Consider the following 14746-nt stretch of genomic DNA (forward strand, 5'->3'; position numbering starts at 1 on the left):
AAGATCTTTTCCCAATCTGTTGGTTACTGTTTTGTCCTATTGACAGTGTCTTTTGCCTTACAGAAGCTTTGGGATTTTATGAGGTCCTATTTGTCTATTGTTGATGTTAGAGCATTAGCCATTGGTGTTCTGTTCAAGAAATTTCCCCCTGTGCCCATGAGTTCAAGGCTCTTCCCCACTTTCATTAGTTTCAATGTATCTGGTTTTATGTGGAGGTCCTTGATCCACTTGAACTTGATTCTCGCCGGCAAGAATTCACTCGGACAACCGGATCCTTCTATGGCAAAGCTTTTATTGCTTACTTCTCAAGAAGACCCCGAACCCAGAAAATGGCGCTGCTTATATAGCCCGCATCGTGACGTTTCAGCACCTGATGTGGCGTGACAGCTCCTGATTCGTTGCTCGCCCATCACCCCATTACTACGCCCCGAGATGGGCAGTGTCTAGGCATGAGTTCACTCTCGCACCTGCGTACAAGGCTTGTTTACTAGTTAGGCACAGTGGAGGCCAGCGCCATCTTATAATGGCGATTGCTCAAGGCACGGCTCTCCACACTTGATCTTTGTACAAGCAGATAAGAATGGATTGATCTGCATTTTTCTACATGATAACCGCCTCTTGAACCAACACCATTTGTTGAAAATGCTTTTTTCTACTGGATGGTTTTAGCTCCTTTGTTAAAAATAAAGTGACCATAGTTGTGTGGGTTCATTTCTGGGTCTTCAATTCTATTCCATTGATCTACCTGCCTTTCTCTGTACCAATACCATACAGTTTTTATTGCTATTGCTCTGTAGTACATCTTGAGGTCAGGGATGCTGATCCGCGCAAAATTTCTTTTATTTTTGAGAATGGTTTTCGCTATCCTAGGTTTTTTGTTATTCCAAATGAATTTGCAAATTGTTCTTTTTAACTGGATAAAAAAATTGAGTTGGAATTTTGATGGGGATTACATTGAATCTGTAGATTGCTTTTGGTAAGATGGCCATTTTTATTATATTAATCTTGCCGATCCACTATTATGAGAGATTTTTCCATCTTCTGAGATCTTCGATTTCTTTCTTCAGAGACTTGAAATTTTTGTCATATAGATCTTTCACTTGCTTGCTTAGAGTCACACCAAGGTATTTTATATTATTTGTGACTATTGTGAAAGGTGTCCTTTCCCTAATTTCTTTCTTAGCCTGTTTGTCCTTTGAGTAGAGGAAGACTACTAATTTGAGTTAATTTTATATCCAGCCACTTTGCTGAAGTTGTTTATCAAGTTTAGGAGTTCTCTGTTGGAATTTTTGAGGTAACTTAAGTATACTATCATATCATCTGCAAATAGTGATGTTCTGACCTCTTCCTATTTAATTTGTATCCCTTTGATCTTCTTTTGTTGTCTAATTGCTCTGGCTAGGACTTCAAGTACTGTATTGAACAGGTAGGGAGAGAGTAGGCAGCCTTGTCTAGTCCCTGATTTTAGTGGGATTGCTTCAACTTTCTCTCCATTTAGTTTGATGTTGGCTACTGGTTTGCTGTATATTGCTTTTTCTATGTTAAGTATGGGCCTTGAATTCCTGATCTTTCCAAGACTTTTACCAAGAAGGGGTGTTGAATTTTGTCAAATGCTTTCTCAGCATATAATGAGATGATCATGTGGTTTTTGTCTTTGAATTTGTTTATATAGTGGATTACGTTGATGGATTTCTGTATATTGAACCATCCCTGCATCCCTGGGATGAAGCCTACTTGATTATGGTGGATGATCGTTTTGATGTGTTCTTGGATTGGGTTTGTGAGAATTTTATTGAGTATTTTTGTATTGATATTCATAAGGAAAATTGGTCTGAAGTTCTCTTTCTGTGTTGGGTCTTTTATGGTTTAGCTGTGGCTTCATAGAACAAATTGGATAGTGTTCCTTCTATTTCTACTTTGTGGAATAGTTTGAAGAGTATTGGTATTAGGTCTTCTCTGATGGTCTGGTAGAATTCTGCACTAAACCCATCTGGTCCTTGGCTTGTTTTGGTTGGGAGACTTTTAATGACTGCTTCTATTTCTGGGGTTATGGGACTGTTTAGATGGTTTATGTGATCCTGATTTAACTTTGGTACCTGGTATCTGTATAGAAAAATTTACCATTTCATCCATTTTCCAGTTTTGTTGAGCATAGGCTTTGTAGTAGGATCTGATGATTTTTTTTTTTTTAAATTTTCTCAGGTTCTGTGGTTATGTCTCCCTTTTCATTTCTGATTTTGTTAATTAGCATATTGTCTCTGTGCCCTCTGGTTAGTCTGACTAAGGGTTTATATCTTATCTTGTTGAACCAGTTCCTGGTTTTGTTGGTTCTTTGTATAGTTCTTATTGTTTCTACTTGGATAATTTCAGTTAAGAGTTTGATTATTTCCTGCCATCTACTCCTCTTAGGTGTATTTGCTTCTTTTTATCCTAGAACTTTCAGGTGTGCTGTCAAGCTGCTAGTGTATGCTCTTTACAGTTTGTTTTTGGAGGCACTCAGAGCTATTAGTTTTCCTCTTAGCACTGCTTTCATTGTATCCTGTAAGTTTTGATATGTTGTGCCTTCATTTTCATTAAATCCTAAAATGCCTTTAATTTCTTTGTTTCTTCCTTGAACAAGTTATCACTGAGTAGAGTGTTGTTCAGCTTCCATGTATATGTGGGCTTTCTGTTGTTTTTGTTGTTATACAAGACCAGCCTTAGTCTGTGGCAATCTGATAGGGTGCATGTGATTATTTCAAACTGATTGTTGAGGTCTGTTTTGTGACTGATTAGATGGTCAATTTTGGAGAAGGTACTATAAGGTTCAGAGATGGTATAGTCTTTTGTTTTAGGGTGAAATGTTCTATAGATATGTTTTTAATCCGTTTGATTCGTAACTTGTTAGTTTCACTGTGTCTCTGTTTAGTTTCTGTTTCCATGATATGTCCATTGAGAAGAGTGGGGCGTTGAAGTCTCCCACTATTATTGTGTGAGGTGCAATGTGTGCTTTGCGCTTTAGTAAAGTGAGTTTGTGTACCCTTGCATTTGTAGCATAGATGTCCAGAATTGAGAGTTCGTCTTGGTAGATTTTTCCTTTGAAGAGTCCTTCAAAGAAAGGAAGTATTCTTCCTTATCTTTTTATTAAACGTCGATTTTATTCAATATTAGAATGGCTACTTTTTCTTTTTTTGTTTCTTTTCTTTTTTTTTTTTTAACCCTCCTTCCTCTCCAGCTTGTTTCTTGGGACCATTTGCTTGGAAAATTGTTTTCTAGCCTTTTACTCTAAGGTAGCGTCTGACTTTGTCACTGAGGTGCATTTCCTGCATGCAGCAAAATGCTGGGTCCTCTTTACATATCTAGTCTGTTAGTATATGTCTTTTTTTTTTATAATTAGTAACATTCTTTATTCTTTTTTAAAATTTTATATTATTTTTAATTTATTTTCTACACTCCATATTCCATTTCCTACCCCACCCCCATCTGCCTTCCAACTGCTCCACATCCCACACCTCTTCCCCACCCCACCCTGTCTCCATGTGAATGCCCCCACCCCCACTCCACATGACCTCTAAACTTCCTGGGGCCTCCAGTCTCTTTGAGGGTTAGGTGCATCATCTCTAAATGAACACAGACCCAGAAGTCCTCTACTGTATGTGTGTTGGGGGCCTCCTATCAGCTGGTGTATGCTGTTTGTTTGGTGGTCCAGTATTTGAGAGATCTCAGGGTTCCAGATTAATTGAGACTGCTGGTCCTCTTATAGATTGCCCTTTCCTCAGCTCTTTCAGCCACAACAACAGGAGTCAGCTGCTTCTGTCTTTGGTTGGGTGCAAATATCTGCATGACTCTTTCAGCTGCTTTTTTGGTCTTTCAGAGTGCAGTCATGGTAGATCCCTTTTTGTGAGCGCTCCATAGCCTCAGTAATAGTGTCAGGCCTTAAGACACCACCACCACCTCCCCTTTGAGGTGGATCTCACTTTGGGCCTGTTGCTGAACCTTCCCTTCCTCAGGCTCTTCTCTATTTCCATCCCTGTAAATTTTTTAGACAGGAACAATTATTGGTCAGAGATGTGACTATGGGATGACAACCCCATCCCTCACTTGATGTCCTGTCTTTCTGCTGGAGGTAGGCTCTATAAGTTCCCTCTCCTTACTGTTGGACATTTCATCTAAGGTCCCTCCCTTTGATTACTGAGAGTCTCTTACCTCCCAGGTCTCTGGTGCATTCTGGAGGGTCCCCCCAACCTCCTATTTCCTGAGGTTGCCTGCTTCAATTCTTTCTTCTGGCCCTCAGGGCTTCAGTCATTTTTCCTCACCCAATACCAGATCTGACTTAAAAGTCTATGTCTTTTTATTGGGAGAATGGAGTCTGTTGATGTTAAGAGATAGTAAGGAAAATGATTGTTCCTTTCTGCTCTTTTCGTTGTTAGAGGTAGAATTATGTTTGTGTGGCTATTATCTTTGGGGCTTTTTGAAAGAAGATTACTTCTTGCTTTTTCTAGGGAGTAATTTCCCTCCTTATGTTGGAGTTTTCTACCTATTATCCTTTGTAGCGCTGGATTTGTGGAAAGATATTCTGTAAATTTGGGTTTGTCATGTAATATCTTAGTTTCTCCATCTATGGTAATTGAGAGTTTCACTGGGTATAGTAGCCTGGGCTGGCATTTGTGTTCTCTTAGGGTCTGTATGACATCTGTCCAGGATTTTCTGGGTTTCAGAGTCTGGTGAGAAGTCTGGTGTAATTCTGATAGGTCTGCCTTTATATGGTACTTAACATTTTCCCCTTATTGCTTTTAATATTCTTTTTTTGTTTTGTGCATTTGTTGTTCTGATTATTATGTATCGGGAGGAATTTCTTTTCTGGTCCAGTCTATTTGGAGTTCTTTAGGCTTCTTGTATGTTCATGGGCATCTCTTTCTTTAGGTTAGGGAAGTTTTCTTCTATAATTTTGTTGAAGATATTTACTGGCCCTTTATGTTGGGAATTTTCATTCTCTTCTTATTATCTTTAGGTTTGGTCTTCTCATTGTTTCCTGGATTTCCTGGATGTTTTGGGTTAGGAGTTTTTTGCATTTTGTATTTTCTTTGATTGTTGTGTCACTGTTTTCTATGGTATCTTCTGCACCTGAGATTCTCTCTTCCATCTCTTGTATTCTGTTGGTGATGTTTATGTCTATGACTCCTAATCTCTTTCCTAGGTTTTCTGTCTCCAAGCTTGTATCCCTTTGTGATTTCTTTATTGTTTGTATTTCCATCTTTAGATTCTGGATGGTTTTGTTCAAAGTCTAGCTTCCTCCTGATTCTGTGATCTGGGGCATTTCAGAGCACCTGGGAGTTGGGTCCCTCTGGGTGTTGTAAGAGTGGGTGCAGAGCCAGTACCCCAGGTCTGCTCCAGGTGCAGGTTCAGACCAGAAGGAACCCGTGCCACTGGGCTGACTAGGGTTCCTATGTCCCTGGATCCTGTGGGACCAGTTACTCTGGGTATTGGGACAGATGTTGTGGTCTCTTCACCTGTTATCCTAGGCATTTTAGAGCACCTGGGAGTCAACCTTTCTCCAGGTTTAGGTTTCTAATATTAACTATTTCTGTTATTTTTTTTAAAAAATCCCTCTTTGATGGTTTTAATTTAGAAATCTAACAAATTAGGTAATTTTAACTGAAAAAAAAAAAAAAACTCTAAGGGAAAGACAAGTGATTACCTTCTCCCAAGTAAGTAAACATCTAACCCTAATAAAGTACTTCCTATTTATTTTTATATATTTATTATGATTGCATGTTTTTGTACATGATACAGGGAGTAGGGGTATACAATTCAGTTAACAACTTGGCATTGGTCCTCTCCTTCTACCCTATGGAGTTTCGGGAATCCAGGTCTAGTCACCAGACTTGCTCAGAAAGCCTTCACTTGCTGCATTATCTCATTGAACCCGAAAAGGACTCTGTATAAAGTGCAGACCTCCTCAGTGGCAGCCTGCATGAGTTTCTACCATTGCCCAGATTAAGAGAGAGAGCATGTCTAGCATTCAAGAGTGATCCCTTTTGTTACACACACACACACACACACACACACACACACACACCCAGACACAAAAACAACTGCTGTTCTGAACTGTATCCTTAAAAGTTGATTTTGCTTGTTTCATGTAAAAGAAGTCTAGCAGCAAATGCTTTTGTGAGTCACTGGCCACTGGAGGGAGAGTGTTTCTGTCTTACTGATAACAGCCAATTTCCTGACATCTCTGCTTATAGGTGAGCCGGATACTTTACAGTTTTGCCACCGCCTTCCGCCGCTCTGCCAAGCAGACCCCACTCTCAGCCACAGCTGCACCACAGACTCCTGACAGCGACATCTTTACCTTCTCTGTGTCTTTAGAAATAAAAGAAGATGATGGTAAAGGTTATTTTAGGTAGGCCATCTCAAATTATTTATTTTGCTTAATTTTAGTATACTATTATTTGTGGTACAGAAGAAACTAGGTCAGACTAGATATATTTGATACTTAAAATGATTACTTCTACAGGGAATACGTTTATGCAGTAATAAAGGGAGAAAAGAAAGATTTACTTTAATTTTTTTCTTTTTGTTTTTAGAGACAGGTTTTTCTTGTAGCCCAGTCTGACCTCGAACGCACAGAGATCCACCTGCCTCTTCCTCCCATATGCTAAGATTAAAGACATGTGCCACCACTGCCTGGCTACAGTGTTAATGTTTAAAGCATTAGAAAAGTTCATCTTATGACTATCTTTTATTTTAAGTCAGAATGGTTGACTGACAGCTGATAAAAATTAGGACTCAAGGTGGCCAAAGTTAGGTAGACTACATTTATAGCGATATTGGTATCTTAGTTAGGGTTACAATTGCTGTGGTGGAAGTCAAAACAGGAACTCAAACAAGGCCAAAACCTGAAAGCAGAAGCTGATGCAGAGGCCATGGAAGGGTGCTGCTTACTGGCTTGTTCCTCATGTTTACCCAGCCTGCTTTCTAAATAGAACCCGGGACTACCAGCCCTGGGATGACACCACCCACAATGGACTGTACCTTTTTCCATAAATCACTAAAGAAAATATCCTACAAGCTTGCCTACAGCAGATTTTATGGAGCCATTGTCTTAACTGAGGTTTCCTTATACAGCTTCAACTCATGTCAAGTTGGCATGAAACTGTCCAGCACAATTTGTCTTGCTTTTTTTGTTAGTTTGGTTGTCTGATTTTTATTTAAAGAGCTTTTTGACATCCAGTTTTACCATTAAAGTTTGTCTAAACACATAAAAAGGGAAATAATGGGCTTTGTCCCAAGTCGAGCCTTCTATATACAGTTAAAAAAAAAAAAACCCTACGATTGGTGTTCATCTCTCATTATTTCATTTTACTAATTCACTCATTTATCCTTTGAAACTGGAAATCATTGTGTAGCTTAGAACTCAGAATATAAGCTAACACTTGGGAGGCAGAAGCAGGAGGATGGCTGAGTTTGAGGCCAGCCTAACAGCCAGGTCTACAGAGTGACTTCAGGGCAGTCAGGGCTAATCAGAGAAAGCTTGTCTGAAAAACCAATGGGGATCAAAAAACAATAGCAACACCAGCAACAAAATCACCTCAGAATGAAGCTCCAGCCGGCCACAGATTCACAGTAGCCCTCCAGTCTTAGCTTCCCAGCCGCTGATAGTATAGGTCTGAGCTGCCATGCCTGGCTGGTTTGGTTTTTTAAGTGAAATATTTCTTTGAATAATAGGAAGGACCCTGAAATAAACATTAAAACTTTTGTTTAATTGTTGCTAATTTTAACAGTGTGGCCATTTTGAAGTTCCTTTACCTCTCCAGTCTATAATTCCCTTATTTGTAAGATGCAGTGGCTACACACAAATCCTTTGTGTCTAAATGTTTGCAAGATGACTGGATTTTTTCCCATATAGCTCATATCATAAAATGAGTGGTCATAATTAATAATCATATGTACATATGTCTTCCTCATAACATGGGCAAAATCAAATTATGAGAAAATATATGATCTCTAAAAATCACTTTCCAGTAAAAAAAATAGTAGCTGACTAGTTTTGTCTGAAACTAGTGTCTGTTTGGAATTGCAGTGCCACCTGGTGGCCAGTTTTATTATTAGAAAAAAGAAATCAGTCTTACATTGTTATAATTATTACCAAGCAACTTGTAAAAATTTACCCCTGAGAAACTTTCAAAATGATTGGTTCAGGTTGGTTGCCTGGCTGTTTACTTGCCTGCTTGATTAATTGATTTGGTCTCATTTAACGTTACAAGCAACTCAACCAGATAGAATTGTGCCTCAGCTTCCCAAGTCTTGATCATCTTTCTTTAAGGTATACAGTGAGGATTAAATGTAAAGGTAACATAGCTAACAGGACAAGAAGTACAAATTGGCCCCCAATGTTCAATAGAGTGAATTCCCACTGGTTACACTTTCCATTTTGCTTCCAATTAATGCAGACCAAATAGTTCTGCGTCAGGTGACTTTACTGAGTTTGTATTGTTATTTGGCACTGAAGATTGAACCCAAGGCATATTTGGCAAGCACTGAGTTGTATTGTTCAACTCAGAAGTTGAACCCAAGGCAACTTCTGAGTTGTAATTTACTCAGCTCATTGCTGTTTCAAACTGCTGAGAGAGTTATGTTTACTTATACTTAACTATCCTTAGACTATAAAAGACTAAGTTAGGGGCTGGAGAGACAGCTCTGAGGCTTAAAACCTCTGCCTCTCCAAAAGTCTGTGTTCAATTTACAGTAGCCACATGGTGGCTCACAACCTTCCATAATGAGACCTGGTACCCTCTTCTGACATGGAAGCATACATACAGGCAGAACACTATATACATAGTAAATATTTTTTAAAATGAGAGGGACTAAGGTACATAAGGACAGATGAAAATGAGGCCTGTTTGCCAGAAATACTTAACAGTTTGGAGTATGAAATTTTTCTTTGAACATGTTTATCATTTGAAGATTCCTTTGCTAGAATTCTTTGCTTTGTAATAAAAGTATTAGAGAATATTAGATTGGCAACTAACACAAATGCACAGCACATCAAGGGAGTATCTAAGTGATAAATACTTAACAGTGTTCAGCTACTCATTATTTTATCTACCAATAGTCCCATTGGTGTTAAGTTAGTGTTTTACAGTGATAAGAGTTCCTGCATCATGGCTGGTCACCTCTGTCACTGTTACCTTTGAAAAAAGTGCCCCTAGAGCTAGAGAATAGATGGTACATTTGGTGATTAATTTTGTAAAGTGGCTTTTTCATCTTTATTAAGCTGGTATTTATTAGCTCCTTTCCTTGTTTTAATAATAACAACATTAGTATTAATAACACAAGGTCAGCACTACCTAAGATTAGTAACTTGTCATGGCTAGGCAATAAGATTAGTAACTTGTCATGGCTAGGCAATAAGAAATTGGTCACATTTTTTTCATCCTGTTATTCACATTCAGTTCTAGTTTCTTTCTTGCTATTACTTGTAAACCAGAGGAAAGAATCAGAAATTTAAGGTCTTTGTTACCACTGTATCTGACAAGATAATTGTTAGCAACATTAATGAAATATGCTGGCCTTCTTACAGTGCTGTTCCCAAAGACAAGGACAGGCAATGCTTTAAACTTCGACAAGGAATTGATAAGAAGATTGTTATCTGTGTGCAGCAAACAGCTAACAAAGAACTTGCCATTGAAAGGTAAACATATTTTTTTATGTTTAGTGTAAATATGAGTTTTGTTTTTTAATCTGTCTAGTAGAGTAGTCATACACTTTATTAGAATTTTACTTACAGAGTATATTGACTCTTGGTAATTATTTTGTGCTTTTTGCAGTGTTTCTTACTCTCAAAATCACTCTGATAAATCTTTAGTTATTACTGCTGATCTCTAGTATGTGATAATAAAAGAAAAAAATTGCTTAGCTCAGGTAAAGATGATTATGATGACAATATTGGTTTAAGTTATATTCTTAGTTTTATTACAAGTTTATGTCAGTTCTCTCTCTCTCTCTCTTTTTTTTTTTTTTAAACAGGTGCTTTGGTCTTCTCCTTAGCCCAGGAAAAGATGTCCGAAACAGTGATATGCACTTGCTGGATTTGGTGAGATTTTGTTGTTGTTGTTGTTGTGGGCTCTTTTGGTTGTGGTTGGTTTTTATTAGAAATCTATAAACTACTTCTATCTTGTTTGTCTATTGATTTACCTTATCACATTAGACTCAAAACATGTCTTATATATAAACACTTATATAAAAGTGTTTGTGTAAGCAACAAAGCAATGCACAAAGGGACATGGGAGTTACAAGTCTGACCTTGAATGTGTAGGTCAGCCTTGGTGTCTTGACCTGTGTAGTGGGAATAATATTTTTTGTCTACTTATGAGGTAGGATTGATGTAAGAATCAAACTGTCAGATCCTTTACTTTACACGTAGGGACTAGGCACAGTGGCACATACACTTGGGACGCAGAGGCAGGCAGATCTCTGAGTTTGAGGCTAGCTTGGTCTGTACAGAGTGAGTTCCAGGACAGCCAGAGCTATACAGAGAAACCCTGACTCAAAATCAAAACAAAACACCACCACCAACAACAAAAGAACCCAAGTAGGAGTAATTGTAGCATAAGCCTATAAGATCCCTTGGGAGGTAGGGGCAATCACACAAGACCTTATTTAAAATAAAATAAAATAAAATAAAATAAAATAAAATAAAAAATGAAAATAGTCGGGCGTGGTGGTGCACACCTTTAATCCCAGCACTTGGGAGGCAGAGGCAGGGGGATTTCTGAGTTCGAGGCCAGCCTGGTCTATAAAGTGAGTTCCAGGACAGCCAGGGCTATACAGAGAAACCCTGTCTCGAAAAACCAAAAAAGAAAAAAAAAAAAAAAAAAGAAAGAAAGAAAATAGTAGGAGGTATTATTTTTGCAAGTATATGAAAGTCATTATTTATAAAACTAAAAGTTATAAATTTCACCAATGCTTTATGTACATTTATCTTACATATAACTTTAGAACCAGTTATGCAAGTAATTGATGTGCTAATCTTAACTGAAATCATTCAAGTGCTCCTCTCTCTGCCTTTAAACAATCTCTGATACTTGAGCATCTTTACTCAAGGCTACATACATCAGTGACGTCTCTGTTTCACACACTGTTCAGTAGAAGGCTGTTTTGTTGTCTTTTGAGTTTCAACATAAATTACTAAGCAAGATGCCACATGAAAAGCTGTCTACACTATGAATGATATCCCTTATATCAGAGCAATTTATCCCTTATATTAGAGTACATGCCTTCTATACTGGAGAATCAATAAATCTAATCAACTATAGCGGCTGTGTTTATTTGGCTGTTGACAGTGTTCATGTCCAGAAGAAAAAACACGGAAAGAGTTGAATACTAAACACTATACATTATTTCATCTTAGAATCATTATTAATAGCATAGGAGTCAGAAACTAGCCTTGAATCATGTCCTCCACTAATCAAATTTTGTACTTCAGTTGCTAATATGAAAATTAGGTTTATTTATTTCAGATCATCAAGATAAAAATGAATATAAGGTTTTAGAGGGCCATTCAGATTTCATTAATGGTTTGCTGTTTCATCCCAGAGAAGGCCAAGCAATTGCAAGTGTGAGTAATTACTGTATCTGCAGTGATGAACTTGGAAGGAAGACAAACAACTCATTGTATTCTCTCCTCTGGAATGAGAGTGCTGGCATCCTGAGAGGAGACTTTTAAGTTGATGGTTGCAGAGGCAAATGCAATGGTCTGGTTTTATGCTTTTGCAGCAGAATTTATCCCTTATATCAGAGCACTGGTGCTTCATAAACACCGTCAAAGTTGCTGTTATAGGAAGCAGTTGTTTAATTTGGGATACAACGTGGTCAGTTAGACTTTTCACATGGACCCAGTCTAGTTAGTCATTGTCAGGTGATCTGCAATTACTAGAACTTGGTTGCAACCACTGGTCATCATTGATTATGAGACACTGTCATCCCCTTCTTTCCTAGCAAAGAACAGTAGTTGTTGTGGGTAACATGAAACTTAAAGTCTTTGCTGCAGTGTAGATTCCTGTAGACTTCCATCTTAGGTAGGTAGGTAGGTAGGTAGGTAGATAGTGTTATTATATACACTATAAACTTGAAAAACTCAGTACAATCCTTATTAACGTTGTGTGTTCTGAAATCCTAGTTTTGAAAAGCCTCAAGATGAGGGTGAGCTGCCTTTAGCATTAAGGTTTATGTTTACTCTTCCTTAGGAGTCTATGGGCAAAAGTTCAGATGGAAAATCATATGTTATTACTGGAAGCTGGAACCCGAAATCCCCACATTTTCAAGTTGTGAATGAAGAAACTCCTAAAGGTAGTACAGAATATTTTTAGGCCTTATTCATTCTTATTTTACATGTATGGATGTTTTGGCTACATGTATGTCTGTACAGCACCTTCATGCCTGGTACCAGTAGAGGTCAGAAGAGAGGGTCAAATCTCTTGAAACTGCAGTAACAGATAATTATGCTACAGTGTGGGTGCTGGGAGTTAAACTTGGGTCCTCCAAAAGAGCAAGTCCTCTTTACCACTGAACTGCCACTAGAGCCCTGAGATCATACTGAAAATTTTTTTTGTTTTGTTTTTTGTTTTTCAAGACAGGGTTTCTCTGTGTAGCTCTGGCTGTCCTGGAACTCACATTGTAGACCAGGCTGGCCTCGAACTCAGAAATTCGCCTGCCTCTGCCTCCCAAGTCCTGGGATTAAAGGTGTGCACCACCACTGCCTAGCTCATACTGATATTTTTTAGTTTGGGATTTGGGGTTTTGAGACATGATCACTGTGTAGCCCTTGGTGTCCTGGAACTTACTGGTAGACCAGGCTTACCTCAAATTCACAGAGATCTTGCTTTAACTTTCAAGTGCCAAGATTAATGGAACTCACCACCACACCTGGCCTGGTCATAGACATTTAAAAAAAAAAAAGATTTATTTATTTATTATATGTAAGTATACTGTAGCTGTCTTCAGACACTGTAGAAGAGGGCGTCAGATCTCATTACAGATGGTTGTGAGCCACCATGTGGTGGCTGGTATTTGAACTCAGGACTTTAGAAGAGCAGTCGGTGCTCTTAACTGCTGAGCCGTCTCTCCAGCCCCGACATTTTTGATATACACATTTTTGTTTTTAATTAGGAAATCTTGGTGAAACAAATAATTTGAATAATTCTTGAATTTCTTACTAAATTTAATCTAAAAACAGTAAAATTTTTGCTTATTTATTTTCCTTTCCTTCTCTCTTCCTTTTTCCCTTCCCTTTTTTCATAACATTTATGTATGTGAGTATATGTATGTGTGTGTGTGTGTGTGAATGAGTGTGTGCATGTATGTATGTGTATGTGTTGGGGGGGGGTGTTAGCCAGGGTGCATGTAAAGGTCAGTGGGAGTTGGTCCTCTTCTTCCAGCATCATTCTCGGAATTGAACTCAGGTCATCAGGCTAGGTGGCAGGCACCCTTTCCTGCTGAGCCATCATTGCTGGCCTCTCTTTTATCTTATGTAGATTTCTAAAATAGTTTCTGTAGGAATATTTTTCTAAGTCAGTTTTCAGCCTAGTGAACAGCTTTTCTCATCCAAACATGGTGGTACACACCTTTAATCCCAACACTCAGGAGGCAAAGACAGGTAGATTTCGTAAATTCTGGGCAAGCCAGGTCTACAAAGTGAGTTCCAAGATAGAGCTCAAAGTGATACCTTGTGTCAAAAAAAAAAAAAAAAAAAAAAAAAAAAAAAAGAAAAAAGAAAAGAAAAGAAGAGAAAAGAAAGAGAAAAAAAGGAAGGATGGAAGGGAGGGAAAAACAAAACAAAACCCAAAACTTTTTTTGCCTCCTGAATGACCTTTATATATAGTGTGTATTCCATCTTGAAAATATGATGCTATGTGCAACTGTTGTACTGAATGCCGTTTCTCTTCAGCTTTTATGTTATATATTAATGGATAAATGATATAAGCAGATAGATTGCTCTAAAGAATGGAATGCCCTGCTGGTGAAGCACTCTGGAGGCTGAGGCAGGCAGATGTCTGTGAGTTCTAGGTCAAGGTGGGCTACAGTAGTGACAACCTGTTTTTTCCCAAAGTTACTATTAACCACATTTAGGTTTGAGAATTTACAGTATTTGTAAAGCTGACTCAGAGACTTACAGTACCTTTGCAGACCTTCTGACTATACATTTTCTACTATTGTACTGCTACTTCTAATCCCACTTCTGGGATCCTACCTAGGCTCAGAATTCTCAGTGGAAACTAATTTTGGTTACTAGTCTGGTTTACTGACAGAATTTTTATGATTGACCTTAAGATATCTTGAAAACTTATAACAAGAGCACTTACTTATCTGATTACATGAACAAATATATTTTCATTCCTTTTCTCTCTCTTGTTTCTCCCTCTCTAGATAAAGTGCTGTTCATGACAACAGCTGTGGATTTGGTGATAACTGAAGTACAGGAACCTGTTCGATTTCTTCTAGAGACAAAAGTTCGAGTGTGCTCACCTAATGAAAGGTTATTCTGGCCCTTCAGCAAACGAAGCACTACTGAAAACTTCTTTCTGAAACTGAAGCAGGTACTTCACCTGGGTGCCGAGAGGATAAGAAAGGAGGATCACACCCGAGGATGGTTGATGGTTTATTGTTAGAGCTTCTAAACAACCATATGCCTTTTTAGTGTATTAAGAAGGGAAATCGTCTCTTAATTTTTGCTCACATTGGATAATCTTCACATTTTCTAAAG

The 14746-nt window shown here is 38.2% G+C and overlaps 1 protein-coding gene and 1 pseudogene across 9 annotated transcripts in view; both read left to right on the plus strand.

Annotated features, from left to right (window-relative positions):
* Window positions 1–14746, plus strand: part of Rabgap1 (RAB GTPase activating protein 1) — a 130158-nt gene that overhangs the window by 34238 nt on the left and 81174 nt on the right. For all 9 annotated transcript variants that reach the window (NR_156419.1, XM_006497997.4, XM_006497995.4 and 6 more), the window contains exons 6-10: window positions 6228–6385; window positions 9566–9676; window positions 10012–10078; window positions 12231–12333; window positions 14410–14579. Coding sequence is in view for 8 of the 9 variants with exons in the window: in XM_006497997.4 (XP_006498060.1) it covers window positions 6228–6385; window positions 9566–9676; window positions 10012–10078; window positions 12231–12333; window positions 14410–14579 (609 nt within the window). In the remaining variant the exon portion in view is untranslated. The remainder of the gene's footprint in view (window positions 1–6227; window positions 6386–9565; window positions 9677–10011; window positions 10079–12230; window positions 12334–14409; window positions 14580–14746) is intronic.
* Gm17893 (predicted gene, 17893) lies at window positions 11175–11944 on the plus strand (annotated as a pseudogene).

Source organism: Mus musculus, chromosome 2, assembly GCF_000001635.26.
Source record: "Mus musculus strain C57BL/6J chromosome 2, GRCm38.p6 C57BL/6J".
NCBI lineage: Eukaryota > Metazoa > Chordata > Mammalia > Rodentia > Muridae > Mus > Mus musculus.